Source organism: Centruroides sculpturatus, unplaced genomic scaffold (assembly GCF_000671375.1).
Source record: "Centruroides sculpturatus isolate CEXI.00-Female unplaced genomic scaffold, Cexi_2.0 scaffold595, whole genome shotgun sequence".
In the NCBI taxonomy this organism is placed as follows: domain Eukaryota; kingdom Metazoa; phylum Arthropoda; class Arachnida; order Scorpiones; family Buthidae; genus Centruroides; species Centruroides sculpturatus.
In genome coordinates, this window is record NW_019384912.1 from 262,794 (window position 1) to 277,940 (window position 15,147).

General features: G+C 26.6%; 1 protein-coding gene across 1 annotated transcript in view; it reads right to left on the minus strand.

The window, feature by feature from the left end:
* The window catches only part of LOC111631666 (mitogen-activated protein kinase kinase kinase 5-like), a 109,046-nt gene that overhangs the window by 22,467 nt on the left and 71,432 nt on the right, over nucleotides 1–15,147 (minus strand). Inside the window, exons 17-23 of the mRNA XM_023375964.1 lie at nucleotides 14,982–15,120; nucleotides 12,945–13,006; nucleotides 8,689–8,754; nucleotides 6,258–6,358; nucleotides 5,067–5,135; nucleotides 2,866–2,927; nucleotides 2,727–2,799 (exon numbers count right to left, since the gene is read on the minus strand). Of these exons, the coding sequence (XP_023231732.1) occupies nucleotides 2,727–2,799; nucleotides 2,866–2,927; nucleotides 5,067–5,135; nucleotides 6,258–6,358; nucleotides 8,689–8,754; nucleotides 12,945–13,006; nucleotides 14,982–15,120 (572 nt within the window). The remainder of the gene's footprint in view (nucleotides 1–2,726; nucleotides 2,800–2,865; nucleotides 2,928–5,066; nucleotides 5,136–6,257; nucleotides 6,359–8,688; nucleotides 8,755–12,944; nucleotides 13,007–14,981; nucleotides 15,121–15,147) is intronic.

Sequence of the window (15,147 nt, forward strand, 5' to 3'; positions counted from 1 at the left end):
TAATAAAAATATTAAGATTAGAAGTATATATTTTAGCATAATTATATGATTCTATCTCACAAGTCAGTAAAAATGTGTAGACTTCATTTGTAAATGTGTTTGCATCTGTTCATTTATTCAGAGTTTATTACATGTTCTTAATTTGATATCCAATTACTTGTAAGAAAAATAAAAATAAATTTGTTCTCTAAATTATTCTGGCAAAAACAATGAAATTCTTTTAGTAAGAAATTTATAAAAATTTTGGTGCCCGACCCTGTAAAAATAGTAGTAAGGAAAATTCTGTAAAGAAACAAAATTCATAAGGCAAAAAATCACTTGCTTTAATGGATCTAGAAAACAAAACAGAACACAAAAACACACATGCTAATTCTTTTGATTTATGCTCATCAATTTAAGCAATAACTGAATAAAATAAATTTCTGATCATAAATGTCATAATTCCTTAAAAATGAATACCATTTAATGAAACCTGTGTAAACTAAACTAAATCTTAGTAACAACATTCTAAGAATCTTTAAGCATTCCAGATTAAATCCAAAAGTGTTAGAACTTGTGTTTTTATGTATTTTGTTCTTTGGACTCCATTAAAGTAAATATTTTTCAATTTTTAATCTATGAAGTCTTTTTGTGTATGGTAATAGTAGCTTTAAACAATTTACCTTAAGTTGTGAGTTTCGACAATATCTTTCTTTTAAATCGTTCAGCAAAACAGACAAAAATTCCATAACATTACAAAAATATTCTCTTCTAATTAACATTACTAAATTTGATACTACATGGTACTGCAATTAAACAATTAAATGCAATTTTAATCTAATTAATTAGCAAATTTTAACAAATTCTGGAAATTTATTTTTGTTTTTAAAGGATAATTTAAACTCAATTAAATTTATGAATTAGCAGATAAATTTTAATAATTCTGATACAATGAAAAAATTTATCTAATGAAAATGGCAGTAATAAATTTTAACAAATCAAATTATTTTAGTATAACTTCTATTTTAGTGCAGGAATATTGGTTTTGAAATTAGTGTAACAAGAAAAGCACATAACAATAGCATTCGGCAATGTACAAATTACATATAGTTTTCCTATTCATTTATTTTACAAGGAATATTTTAAGTTTTGTGGCTTGTAAAATAAATAAATAGAAAAACTGAAAAATATATTTTTAATAAATATAATTACAGTAGAACCTCGATTATCCGGACCTCTATTATCTGGATTTTCGATTATCCGGATTGTTCAAAATAAACAAAAATTTTACGAATTTGCTGATTTGCACTTGGCGAATTATGATACTGTTTATGTACATGATGGAATGCATAATATTTTTTGTTTCAACAACGTCTCACCCAGCACAGTGGTTGTAAACTCTTAAATATATTTTGCGTCGTAATAAAAATATAACTTGACATACGTATTTATAAATAATTTATTTTCAAATTACATCGTTTCTATGACCAAGGGCGGCAGAAGGCATGGGCAACATGGGCCACCGCCTATGCCTCGCGGTCCGAAAAGCCTCACGTTTCGAAGGTTTATACATTACTTAAAAGCTGCGAATGCAACGAAAAAATTTTACTTGTCATAAAATGATAAATAGTTTGTCAAATTTTTATTCATAAAAATGCAGTTTCAACTGCTTTTTATTTTATAAAATCCGTCTTCTTGCACTACCAGAGGGCCTTTTAAACAATAGGTAGTCTGTTAGCATTGGTCAGTAGTAGTCCAAATTCAATACGAACGTTTGTTTCTTGAAAATTTGATCACAGTTTAAATACAGTATTTACTTTTAATATTACCAATTTGTCATCAAAAAGAAAACGTGTTGTATTATCATTAAAAGACAAATTCAAGTATTTGTTTTGATTATCTGAATTTTTCCCTTATCCGGACTACCTTCATCCCCAATTAGTCCAGATAATCGAGGTTCTACTGTATTTCTAATTCAAATAGCAAAATAATTTGAAGAAATTTAACCTAATGCATTTGTGTAAGTCCAGCTCAAACAGAAAATAATTCAAAATATAGCTGTGTAAAGTAAACTAAATCAGAAGAGAGCAAATTTTTTGGGCAGAACAATTCATAAAAAATCAGACAATGCAAAATTTTCATAGACAATTTACAATCCAAGTGCATTTTTTTAAAAACTTTCCACTTTATAAACACTAAAAAGACTTTTTCTCATACCTATCACAGGAGCAGCCAGACCACAATGAGGACAGCAGGCATTGAGAAACAAGATTTCAACACATCTGGGTCAAACTACTCATAAATGTAGTTATGAATTTGATTTAAATTCTGGTCCCAAGCTTATATCTTATTATCTTTGCCACTAAACAACAACCCATTTTCACTGATATTATAAACAAACTATTGGAAAAACAACTCAATTTCAATTTTTTGCATATTTTTAGACAAAATAATGTATTTGTATGCGTTTAAATGTAGAAAGAATGTACTTGTTCTTTTACTTAACATAATTTACGAGATTTCCAATTTTTTCTGATTTTGTTTTAATTCAAACAATGTTACATTCGAAACATTAAAGATTTAATTCTTTGTATGCATTTGATGCAATATTTATAATTTTTATGTCAATACTTAAATATGTTTAAATTTTATTTTAATTAATAAATTTAGAATTCAGTGCACAATATTCTCATAAAATTAAATTAAAGCAATGAATTAATAATAAAATTGAAAGTAGGAGGTTTTACCCTTCGTCTCCCGTACTGGCAAATCTCCCAACCCGATCGGGTTTCTCCAGTCGGAAATTTCTTTCTGCAGGTACTGAAATTGGAGATAAATTCAAAACAAACTAATTACAATCCTCAATAAACAGTTTGGTTTATGTACCTGAAATGCTTCTTGGAAAATCTGGTCCTAGAGGACGATGAGCTTTCTTTTTTCGTCCCACACTGCAAAAACAAAAATTGGGGATTATATCAGAAAATTACACATTTGCAGCAAATTCTATCTCAAGAAATTAATTACAAAATAAATTTATTATTAATTTCCTAATATAAATTTCTCTTTGAAAATAAATACAAACATATCTGTTTCTACAAAAGGAATTTCTTTAAAACCAAACTTTAATTCCTTCTATTTTCAGTTATTTATATCTTCAAATACAAGGTGATTCTAGTCACATTACCCAAAAAAATGAGTAACAAGTGTCATTTAATTCAAATATTTCTTTGGCATATCTCAAGGAATAATATAAAAAACAAACCCATTTTGTTTAGCATTACAGCATCTGTAACATTAGCAACTTTGGCTTCATGCCAGCCTTGAGCTCTTGCAGAACTCGAGGCAAACAACAAAGCCAAAATCACTCAACATACAAGCACAATTCAATGCAAAATAAAGTTAAAGATTGCATTACTGCAGAAAATCATATATTTATTATGGTCATGTACAGTACACTGTAGAGAACTTTTTGTATTATAAATTGTTTATAAATAATAAATATAAATAATGTTCCATTCAGTTAACATTATGTTTTAATCATACTGTATAAATCCTTTATACAGGTATACCTCGCGTTACGTCAGTAATTGGTTCCAGGAGAGGCAATGTAAGTCGAAAAACAACGTAAGTCGAATTTACTTGTCTCCGAATCTACTTGTCACTAGGCTAAACCATAAATTACCATTCCCGGTTCTGTATTTTATTTATTAATGCATTTTTAATAATATATGGTTAATAAGGTTTTATTTTAAGCTTACAAACAAACAAATTTTAGTTTTTAGTATAGTACAGAAAAAAGTGATCTAAATTTACAAATGCAGGTACTGTAAATACTTGTAAATGTATATATTTTAATATGATTTTATGTGCTTTAAACGTTTTTCTAGTGATATTATGACTTCAATATTTGTAGCAAACAGACGTAAAGTCAAATAAAATGACTTAAACTTGATTTTTATTTTTCCATATACTTTTCTGACAAATGATGTATAATCGAAACGATGTAAGTCGAGGTATACCTGTATTTGTTATATTTTAGAAAATTTTATAATCAGATCAATTAATTAGATTTTTTTCCATGATTCTATATAACTAGTTAATTAATATTAAGAAATTTTCTGATAATAAAAGTTCTAGAAGAAGACAAAGTTGCAATTCTAATTATAATTGCACTTTTGTACCATTAATATGAACATTTTAAAATTTATTTTCACATTATATTAATTTTGTATTATCCTCATCTCCTCTAGCAAAACAGAAATGAATTTTTATAAAAAATATGTAACTTGCATAAGACTTTAATGTAAAACATTCAGTTTCATTTACTAATTTACAGTTATTAATAAAAATGTTTATCCATGAAAACAATAGATTATTCATAAAATACAAAATAAATAAATTTAATCAGAACTAAATTAAGCTTTATCATACTTCAGAATATTATATTCACTGTATTAAATATGTTTGCATTAAACTAAAGACAACTCTATGTTATACAGATAATTAGAAAAATTGTCTTTAACTACAATGAATCAATTAATTCAATCATCAGTCATTTGATCAATTCACAATGATTAAATAAATTAAACTGACAAATTTTACAAGGAAACCTTCAAAAATCACAATTTTTAAACCTTTTAGCCACAATTAGGATTTTAGAAACTCTTCTGGTAAAATCTGTTAATTGAATCATAATGAAATAAATGATCAAATGATTTACCTTGGAAAGGCAAATCATCAGTCATTTGATTGATAACACTTGGAAAATGAACAAAACTCAAATAATACTTTTATTATATCATTTGATTTTTTTTATGTAAAGTAAAGGGTTTCATTAAACAATAAAATTATAATTTGTTAATATTAAAAAGTCACTTTAATTAGGAATAAATATTTGTCAATGTATAAACAGGTTATCAATCTATGTTTGATGTCATTAACTTATCATAACCATTTGTTAATTTTTCACTAACATATTACATCTTTACTGATATTTTTATAATAATATAAAATTTATATTATAAAGATTATTTGTAAATATCTTATTAAAAAGTTGTTAACGTTTAAATAAAATCAAAATATCTTACTCTACTAAAAATGGTTCTTCTAATAATTCTGCTGCAGTCGCTCTCTTGTCAGGATCCGGTTCAAAACACCTGTACGAGTTAAATTAATTAATTATATTATTAAGATTTAAATTAAATTAATCAATCATTTCATCAAAATTAATCAATAAGATTCGTAAATCAAATGTCTTATAAGAAACAAGTATGATATCTTTTATTTATTTAAATTTANAGTTAAGACTAAAAAATTTGTAATATTTAATATTAATGTGAATTATAATTATAATCTATTGTCAAATTTGAGTTTATTAACAAATTTTAATATAAATTTTTCATTCAAATAAAACTAAATAAAAATAAGTAATTGACTGAAGTAGTAATATGTAAGAAGTGGTACAAATCAACATTTGAGACATCTTAGGTCTCATCTATATAAACATGAACATATTTAAGTTCCTGTATTGTAATCTTGTATATTTATGTTGATTATCTTAATTTAAATATTCTTCACTTCAAATTTAAATTAAGAAACTCAAGTAAATCTAAGGAACATCATTATTCTTAAATTCCTGTTTAAAGGACAATATCTGAAGATCAAATTTAAGAATCTCATATAAACAACATCGCTAGACCAGATATATTACTAAACTAGATACCAACCAAATGTTGAAATACTGTTGGGCTAGTTTAAGGCTAATTACAAAATGAATTACGTAATCAATTTGGCTCTAGAGGTAAACGTTAGGCTCATATTAACATTAATAATTATAAATTAATTAATTAATTTAAATAATTTAGAACTGCAGGGAGATAATTATTAATGTTAATACGAGAGGGCACCTAACGCTTACCTGTAGAGCCAAATTGATTACGTAATTCATTTAGTAATTAGCCTTAAACTAGCCCAATAGTATTTCGGCATTTGGTTGGTGTCTAGTTTTAAGAACCTCATCATTATTATACCATGGAAATTGATCTTTATCAAAATTTATATAATGGCTAATTAATTTATTACAATTTAAGTTTTAAATTCATTAATGAACATTAAAGTAACAAATGTTTTATGTTCCTAATAAATGTCAAACATAAATGTCAATAAAATCATATAAACAACATTTTTCTAATTAGATACTCATCCAGAAAATTTTTATTTAATTATAGTTCATTATAAATTTTAAAAAACTAAGGCTAAATTAAATTATAAAACTTTACCGAAGAATGAACTGCTTTGCCTTGTCAGACATGCTCTCGGGGATTTCCGGATGTTGCTTGAAGTAACCGACTTTAAACATGGCAGCTTCCGCAGAGCCGAGCTGAAAAATTGTTATTATGAATAAAGAATATATAATACAATTCTCACTTTACAATCATTTACTTCACGATTCCCTGCTTTTAAAACTAGCATTAATTTTCCATTGCAATGTCATATTTTTTGTTTGCTGATCACAATGGTATTATATCACACAGCTTAAACTGTATTTCTACAAACAAAATTTTGACTTAATGACACTGACCCACAACAAATTGAATTTTAATGTACAATGATTCACTTAACAATTTTTCAAAAACCATTGTTAAGTAAGCTGGGGTATTCTACATTACAATTATAAAATGTCACAAATTTTATCATTTCAGTATATTGTAATATAATTCAAATCATATTTCCAGGAATGTTATCTAAATTTATGATAAGTTTATAAGAAATAGGATGGTTCACTTCATAATGATTTTCCCAAAAAGTAATCAGGTTATAAAAAGCAAGAATTCTCTTTTTATGAACAAAAATATAAAAATAAAATATTCTTACATTGATATTCATATATAAAGAGTAAAAAAAAGCTCTTAAAAACTTTTAACATTAAATACAGTAGAGCGTTGATTTTCCGAAAGTCAATCATCCAAAAGAATTCCAGTCGACAAATTTAAATTTTCGCCAGTGCTGTGGCGCTTCAATCTTTGGCTATGTCTTGGGCTACTCAAATATTTTACGTTTTTGATACTAAATTAACATCTGAAGTATAATTTTTTATTGTTTTTATATTTTTCAATATATTTATTTTGTTTGTACAAAATAAAAAAATAATTTTTAACGATACAATAGTCTTTGTTAGGCTTAACATCGACGAAAATTCAATGCAAAGCGACACGCAACAGAGAAAAATTTCGATATCAGATACGTTAAACTATTTTTTCGTACATAAATCAGTTATCCGAAATATCAGTTATCCGGACTGATTCGGAAAATTGATGCTCTACTGTATGTCTATTCTTTATAATGGAGTAATTATTAATCAAATGTATAATTTTTTAAATACATAATTCATAAATAGATAATTGTAATATTTTCAGAAAAATTTACATTTTAATCTTTTCTGTTCTATGGAAAAAATTTATGCTGAAAAGTCTTCAATTTGTCATATAAAGCATTGTACAGATATCTCTTGATTACTGCAGTTTTGAATAATTGCAACCATCCATTAAATTACACATTAAAACTTTTGAGCCTCACTAACAGATGATAATGGATCAGTTATATTTTTACCCATTAATTATTATAATTGATTAACATAATTTTGAATAATGAAAAACATTGTAAGATTAATTAATCACATTAATTAAGAAATATCTATATACTCAAATGTATAATACAGTTTTGATCAAGTTGCATTTTATAAACCTTTGAAATTCAACAGTTAAGACTAAAAAATTTGTAATATTTAATATTAATGTATAGCAAAACTTGGATTTGATTAAACAAGATTTTGGATAAATGTACAGCCAAACTTATTTAAAAAAGTAAAATAAATTCTAGAATTTCACATATGAATAATAAACTGTGAATAAAAATATTCTGTTTAAATTTGAACTATAAAAGCATTAAATATGAAGACTCTTGGCTTCAAAAATGTCTATGTCAAATAAATACAACTTCTCAATGTATTAAAGTTTAGCATTTCTGATCTTTACTGTCAAAGAGTCAATATATGTCTTGACATTCAGATTGTTTGGTTAGTTGGGACTATGGATTCCAATGTAAAAACCAGGTTAGTTAAGACAAGGGATTGTGCTAATGTATGGACCAGATTGTTTAAATAACTTAAGAAAATCAAACAGGAAATTCAAAACTTCATTACTAAATCTGCTGGACCATTACATGATGATAACTGAGCATGCTATTAATTTACATTACTCAAATATTTTGAGTGAAATTCCTTTTCTTACTTAATGCAGTTTGGTCCAAGGTATTCAACTAAGAAGAAAAACCAACAACTTCCTTTCAGGTTTATATTCATACACAGTAACCTTTCAACCATTTGTACTTTTCTTTCTATACAACAAACAGGGCAAATAGAACTGTTCACTATATGCAGTAGTCATTATATCAAAAGTCTATTGAATATATTATATAAAAATTATAGTTATCTCACTACACTGAATGAAAATTAACTATCTAAAACCTTGCATCTGAAAAAATTTATATCAATTAAAATTTGTATTTTCAACTTAATAAAATATACATAATCTTTCAAAGTTATGGGTATACTACAATTAAAGTTATTTATATAATATCCAAGTTAATCATAATTAATTCTTTAATAAAAGAAGATATTTCTTTCCATTTAGAGAATAAAAAATTTCTTACTTCTACAAATGGAGGTTTACCCGTAGCCATTTCAACAATAGTGCAACCCAAAGACCATATGTCTGCCTGCAAAATACAATTTTGAAAAATTATACATTTATAAACAGAAATAGCATTTAGGCATTAAAACTATTTAAAAAACAATGCAATATATTTCTAATAATAATTAATAATTGAAATTGTAACACACACACTCGTGTTAAACATTTTTTTTTATTTCTTTTTAAAATATTTGTTTGTGTGTATTTATTTCTATATAATACAGTCGACCCCCCTATAACGTACGTTCTAATAACGACAATTCCTATAACGTAACGAAAAAATTGTACAAACTCTCGTAAAACATACCTCCCATAACGTCGTTTCGCGACAAGATTGATAGAGTCTGGACCAATAGTGGATGAGCAGCCGAACTACTTTCCTCCGACCCTGCGCCACGCTACGGAGCGGCTAAATTGAGTTTGCTATCGTCTGTTTAGTATTATATATAAATNATTAAGTACGTTATACGAGGCACCACTGTATTTGTTCTAATGCACTTTGTAATTTTCCAGCTGACAATGATCTTTTAAAAGAATAAAAATGTTTCTGAGTTTAGCATTTTTTTTTCTCATCATTTTGAACATGGTGCCAAATGCAAATGGTATTTCTGTTGATTATTATGTTTCCCTAAAGATAAACTTCATCAATCTGAAAATACTTAGGAAGTTGTTATTTACAGAAATGATTTTCTATTTTTTCTTTTTTTTTTTTTGTGATGACCATAATAAAATAACTTTTTATGAAAGTAGCAATGGTCAATTATTCTTAAAATATCTTGAAAAAATATCTCAAATGCTCTAGAAAATAATGTCAAGGACTTTGATTGCTGCTTTTTTATTTAGAGAGACATCACAAAACAACTTTTGTTGTAGGCCATTACAGAAGCCAAAGTGTTGCACTCATTGTTACAGATTCTGTCTATCATAATTCAACATATAAAAATTTATAGTGTATATTGTAAAATTATAAAAATAAAGTGACAGTAATAGATTTTCTTTTAAAATCTATAATAAAGGTGTTTAGAAGTTAAGTTTTTGAAAATAATGAATGATTGTGAATTGCTTTATATTATTTTAGGACTTTTCATTGACATATGTTTTTTCATCAATGAAATAAAGGAGATAAAAGTTTTTTACCTGAATGCAAAGTTTAGAGATTTTTGGAATATTAAATCTTAAATATACTATAAAATAGTAGAAGAAAAACTGAAATTTATTTCTGTTATTTGAAAATAGAAATTCATACCATTTAATACTTTTATATATATATAAAAGTATTAAATGGTATGAATTTCTATTTTCAAATAACAGAAATAAATTTCAGTTTTTCTTCTACTATTTTATAGTATATTTAAGATTTAATATTCCAAAAATCTCTAAACTTTGCATTCAGGTAAAAAACTTTTATCTCCTTTATTTCATTGATGAAAAAACATATGTCAATGAAAAGTCCTAAAATAATATAAAGCAATTCACAATCATTCATTATTTTCAAAAACTTAACTTCTAAACACCTTTATTATAGATTTTAAAAGAAAATCTATTACTGTCACTTTATTTTTATAATTTTACAATATACACTATAAATTTTTATATGTTGAATTATGATAGACAGAATCTGTAACAATGAGTGCAACACTTTGGCTTCTGTAATGGCCTACAACAAAAGTTGTTTTGTGATGTCTCTCTAAATAAAAAAGCAGCAATCAAAGTCCTTGACATTATTTTCTAGAGCATTTGAGATATTTTTTCAAGATATTTTAAGAATAATTGACCATTGCTACTTTCATAAAAAGTTATTTTATTATGGTCATCACAAAAAAAAAAAAAGAAAAAATAGAAAATCATTTCTGTAAATAACAACTTCCTAAGTATTTTCAGATTGATGAAGTTTATCTTTAGGGAAACATAATAATCAACAGAAATACCATTTGCATTTGGCACCATGTTCAAAATGATGAGAAAAAAAAATGCTAAACTCAGAAACATTTTTATTCTTTTAAAAGATCATTGTCAGCTGGAAAATTACAAAGTGCATTAGAACAAATACAGTGGTGCCTCGTATAACGTACTTAATCCATTCCAGGTGCACGTCCATTAAGTGAAAAGTCCGTTATACGAAACGCATTTTCCCGTAGAAATACATGTTAAAACATATAATTCATTCCGCAGCATAAAATAACCGTACCATAAAAAAATGAAAATGGAGCAGTCATCAATTATGCCGAGAGTCAGATGTTGTGAGGAGGTGGAGGAACACTTTTTTGATACATTCATACAGATACAGACTTTTTACACATTACAGCAGGTCTCTTTTTATTGTTTTTTAATCGGAGTCAGATTTAGAAGAGGCTACCGGAGCTTGCAGGGTCAACTCCTCTTGTTTCATCCTTTGTTTTTTGACAGCTGGCTTCGTGAAAACATCATGTCCAAGGTGGTCTGTTTGACATCATTGTAGAGATCATTGATCCTGTTGGCCTCAGCTCTGTTCGGATAATGAGTGTTGGTAAACTCCTGAACCTCTCCCCATTTGACAAGGAAGTTTTTGTCAACTTTCACTCTTTCTGACGATTTCTTGCTTTGTTTCAATTGAAATCATCTTTCTGTTTTTTTAGAAACCATGATTTGCACAACACTTGAATAAATGTAAATACCCCCTGCACTGAGGTGATGTACTGTAAGTAATAAACAAGAGAGCAAGCCGAATCCCAACGGGAGCTCTGTACTTCAGATATACTAATAATATCAATATATTCTAATAATACTAATATACAGTATTATAAAAATAGCAGATTGTCATTGGCAACGGCAAACGAGTGGAAACATCATTCGCACTTGTTCGCAGAAAGTTCGTTGTTCGAGTCACGTAACGGCCAAACAGAAAGTCCGTTGTTTGCAGCGTCCGTTATTCGAGGCGTACATTATACGAGGCACCACTGTACATTCAAAAGAATATCACTATATTTGAACTTCTTTAAATTTAAAATTGAAAAAAAAAAAATTATAATTATACAAAAATTAATAAAAATAATGTGAAATCAAAATAAATAAATACAGGAAATAAACAAAAAAAAACTTAAATATAACATTATAGTGTTATATGTAGGTTCATGGCTACCCAAATTATATGACTTTGAACAAAGACAACTTTGCCAAATCTTTAAAAAAGTTTGAATGTATTTATTCTAAAGCTCTTCACAATTTTCTGCTGATGATGTTCTTTTAAAAGAACAAAAATGCTTCTAAATAAAAAATTTGGTTTTGGTTTCCTGAATTTAGCAGTTTCTCTCATCTTTTTAAAACATGTGAAATATATTTTTATTTTTAGCATGTACAATAATGTTTGAAATCTGTGGTTTTGTATTTTAGTGTTTATTTTTATTTACTTTTTGTTAATATATTCTCCTAAGATTAATTTAGTCCAGGGGTCGCCAAACTTTTTTAATTGTCAACTACCTACAACTTTTCGAAACCCACATAGACTCCCACCAAAAAGTTTGTGTTACAAGCAAAAAAATCTCTTACTATTTTAATACATTTCTTTTAATTTTACATTTTTTACACTTATTGTATATATGTGAAATACTACAATTAAACAAACAGTGGCATAAAAACGGCTGAGAGATGCTAATAATGTCAGTGTACTGAGAATCAACACGAGCTTACGAATGATGCAGATGATTGACACGTAGTATGTAAGTAAGAACCAGAGCATGGACTCGGCAATTTCTGTTTGTCCTGTGCAACTTGATCAGTAGCCATTTTACACTTTGATGATTAGCTGTACTGTTAAATTTAATGAAACAATATTCAAAAACAATATGTATAGTTATATTTGTGATTTTTTGTTTCAATTTTTCAATCGACCCCCAGGGGTCAATATTGATCCCTTTGGCGACTCCTGATTTAGTCAGTCAAAGTATTTGCAAAGTTATTGTAAATAGAACCAATTAGTTTTCTGATTCCATTAATATCTATTATATGGATTTCTGAAAAGTTGGAATGCTATTAGAATTTCTTTATCATCTTGTTTTTAAAATGTATTTAATTACAATAAATATAAATAAAAGATATTAAATGCAAAGGCTCTAATTTACAAACTAACAAGATTTCAATGTAATGTGCACCAGTAACAAAACATCATGTTCTCGGATAATTTATTAAAGGCTTAGCTAAATAATTTAATTCCTAATTTTGGTATAAAATAATACTTACAGGTGCTCCGTAACCTCTAAATCCTTTATCTATCACTTCAGGTGCCATGTACTGTAAGGTACCTAAAATTAAAATGTAGAAAGTGAAACAAATGCATAAAAGTCATAAAATAAAGCCTAAAAAATTTTCATTATTACATTATTATCAAATAATCAATCAAATGAATGAATGTCAATTAATTAATAATAGAAATTTGTTTTTCTTTTATTTCCAATGTTTGTAAATCATAGAATGTAAGCAAAAATCATCTTTCATTCAGTAAAATTAGTTTGTATTTTTTTTAAATAAAAGTATAAGAATATGTTCTAAAAACCTACTTCTAAAATATAATAATAATGTTATCAACATCAATATTAAATATTAGCTTTAATTTGTAGAGACTCTTGCAAATGTATCGCGACTCATTTCTCAATATCTACAAATTAAAAATAGGGTATATTGTATCATTGTTCAGTGTTCATTGTTAAAATAATATTCCCTAATAAAATGGACTTTTGGAAATCCTATATTTATCAAACTCAACCCAAGATTTTCTTTTAATTAACTGTAAAATATTTCTGGTTTTTTAATAACATTTTAGAGATATTTGCATATAAATTGTGACTGTTGTTGTTGTTTGTTAAGTTATGGCAATGCAACACTTGGGTGATCTGCCTAGGGGGTTGCCTTCCGGAAGGTCTTTTTAAGGGAAACTGGCCCGTTTAGGCATTACAGACGTGGAGAAAACCCAGAAAACTCCACGTGGCCAGCCCATCCAACCAAGGCACAAACCCACGATCAAACTCCCAGTGTTCAAGGTATGAAGACCACTTGGTCACTGGCAGGCATAAATTGTGACTTTTTTAAGATACTATGTTTCTAAAATATTATAATATTGCATGTTTAGAATTCGGAAAATTTAATATTTCAATTAGAAAGAGTTAAAGTTTAAACATAATTAACTAATTTAATTATTCCATTCATTGGTAAGTTCATTGTTAGTTTTCAAATTTGAATAATCTACCTAAAAGTAAATGAATTTACCAATAAATGAAATAATGAGATCAAAAACTAGTTAACATTAATTTGTTTTTAGCTTTGAATAATTATTCCATAATTTTTACTTTTGAAATGTTAAGAGTTTATATAATTGTTAGTGGATCTACATGACTGTCTTTGACAGTTTTCAGTTACTCGGAAACCACCTCTGTATTTCTATAATTTAAAACAATTCTTTGTAAACAATATTAACTTTATATATTATTTCACTTATCTAATCTGTATAATATAAGTTTTAATAAAAACTAATATTGAGAAAAAAGGACAAAATTATTTAAAGGAATAAAGAGCAAATTTATTGCATTAACTCTTTGCAGTTTAAGTACTGAAATATTTTGTTTTCCATGTCCTTTAAGATTAAATTTTTACATCTCAGGCTATAAAGGAAAAATGTATAGAAAAACCAGTCAAACATCTTTCCCATTGGCCAATTTCATTTTGAATGGATTAAGCAGATTTTGTGTTTAAAAAGTTATTACAACTTTTAAAATAAATAGAGAGTGTTTAAAAATCAATCATATGGATGCCATTTTGTCATACAGATGTAAGCAGGCAAACTTTGATGCCTCAAAGAACAAATTATTTTGCTTTTTTGAGATTTTGAGTTCTTTTGGCATGCTCTTCAATGTCTTTTGTCAACTATTAGAATTCTGCTTCTACTATAATATTTTGTGTTAGAAATGATTGAGTCGATGAATGAGATCATTGCAGTTTTATGATATTAAATTTAATAAAAGACAAACATTAAAAAACTGATTAAAATGTTTTTGATCATTTTAAAGCTTGTTTAACAAAACTTTTTTCTGATTTCATATTATCTGTCATAAGCTAACTAATTGTTAACACAAACAGCCTTTTGTAGATTTTTTGATGATTAAATATTAAACCTTTAATACAATTTAACCATTTAATAAGTAAGTTCTACAAAATTGTAAAAGAATCTTTTAATTTATTTATTTTGCAATATAAAATTATAGACTTAAATATAGTGTAAGTTACCTGTAAAAGTTTCAGTTGCCCGGTTAACCCCTACGAGTCGTTTTGACGTTCCAAAATCTGATATTTTTACAATTCCACTATATGTATTCACTAAAACGTTATCACCTTTAATATCTCGATGAACTATTTTTTGATCATGCTAAAAAAATGTAAATAAATTTTTAAT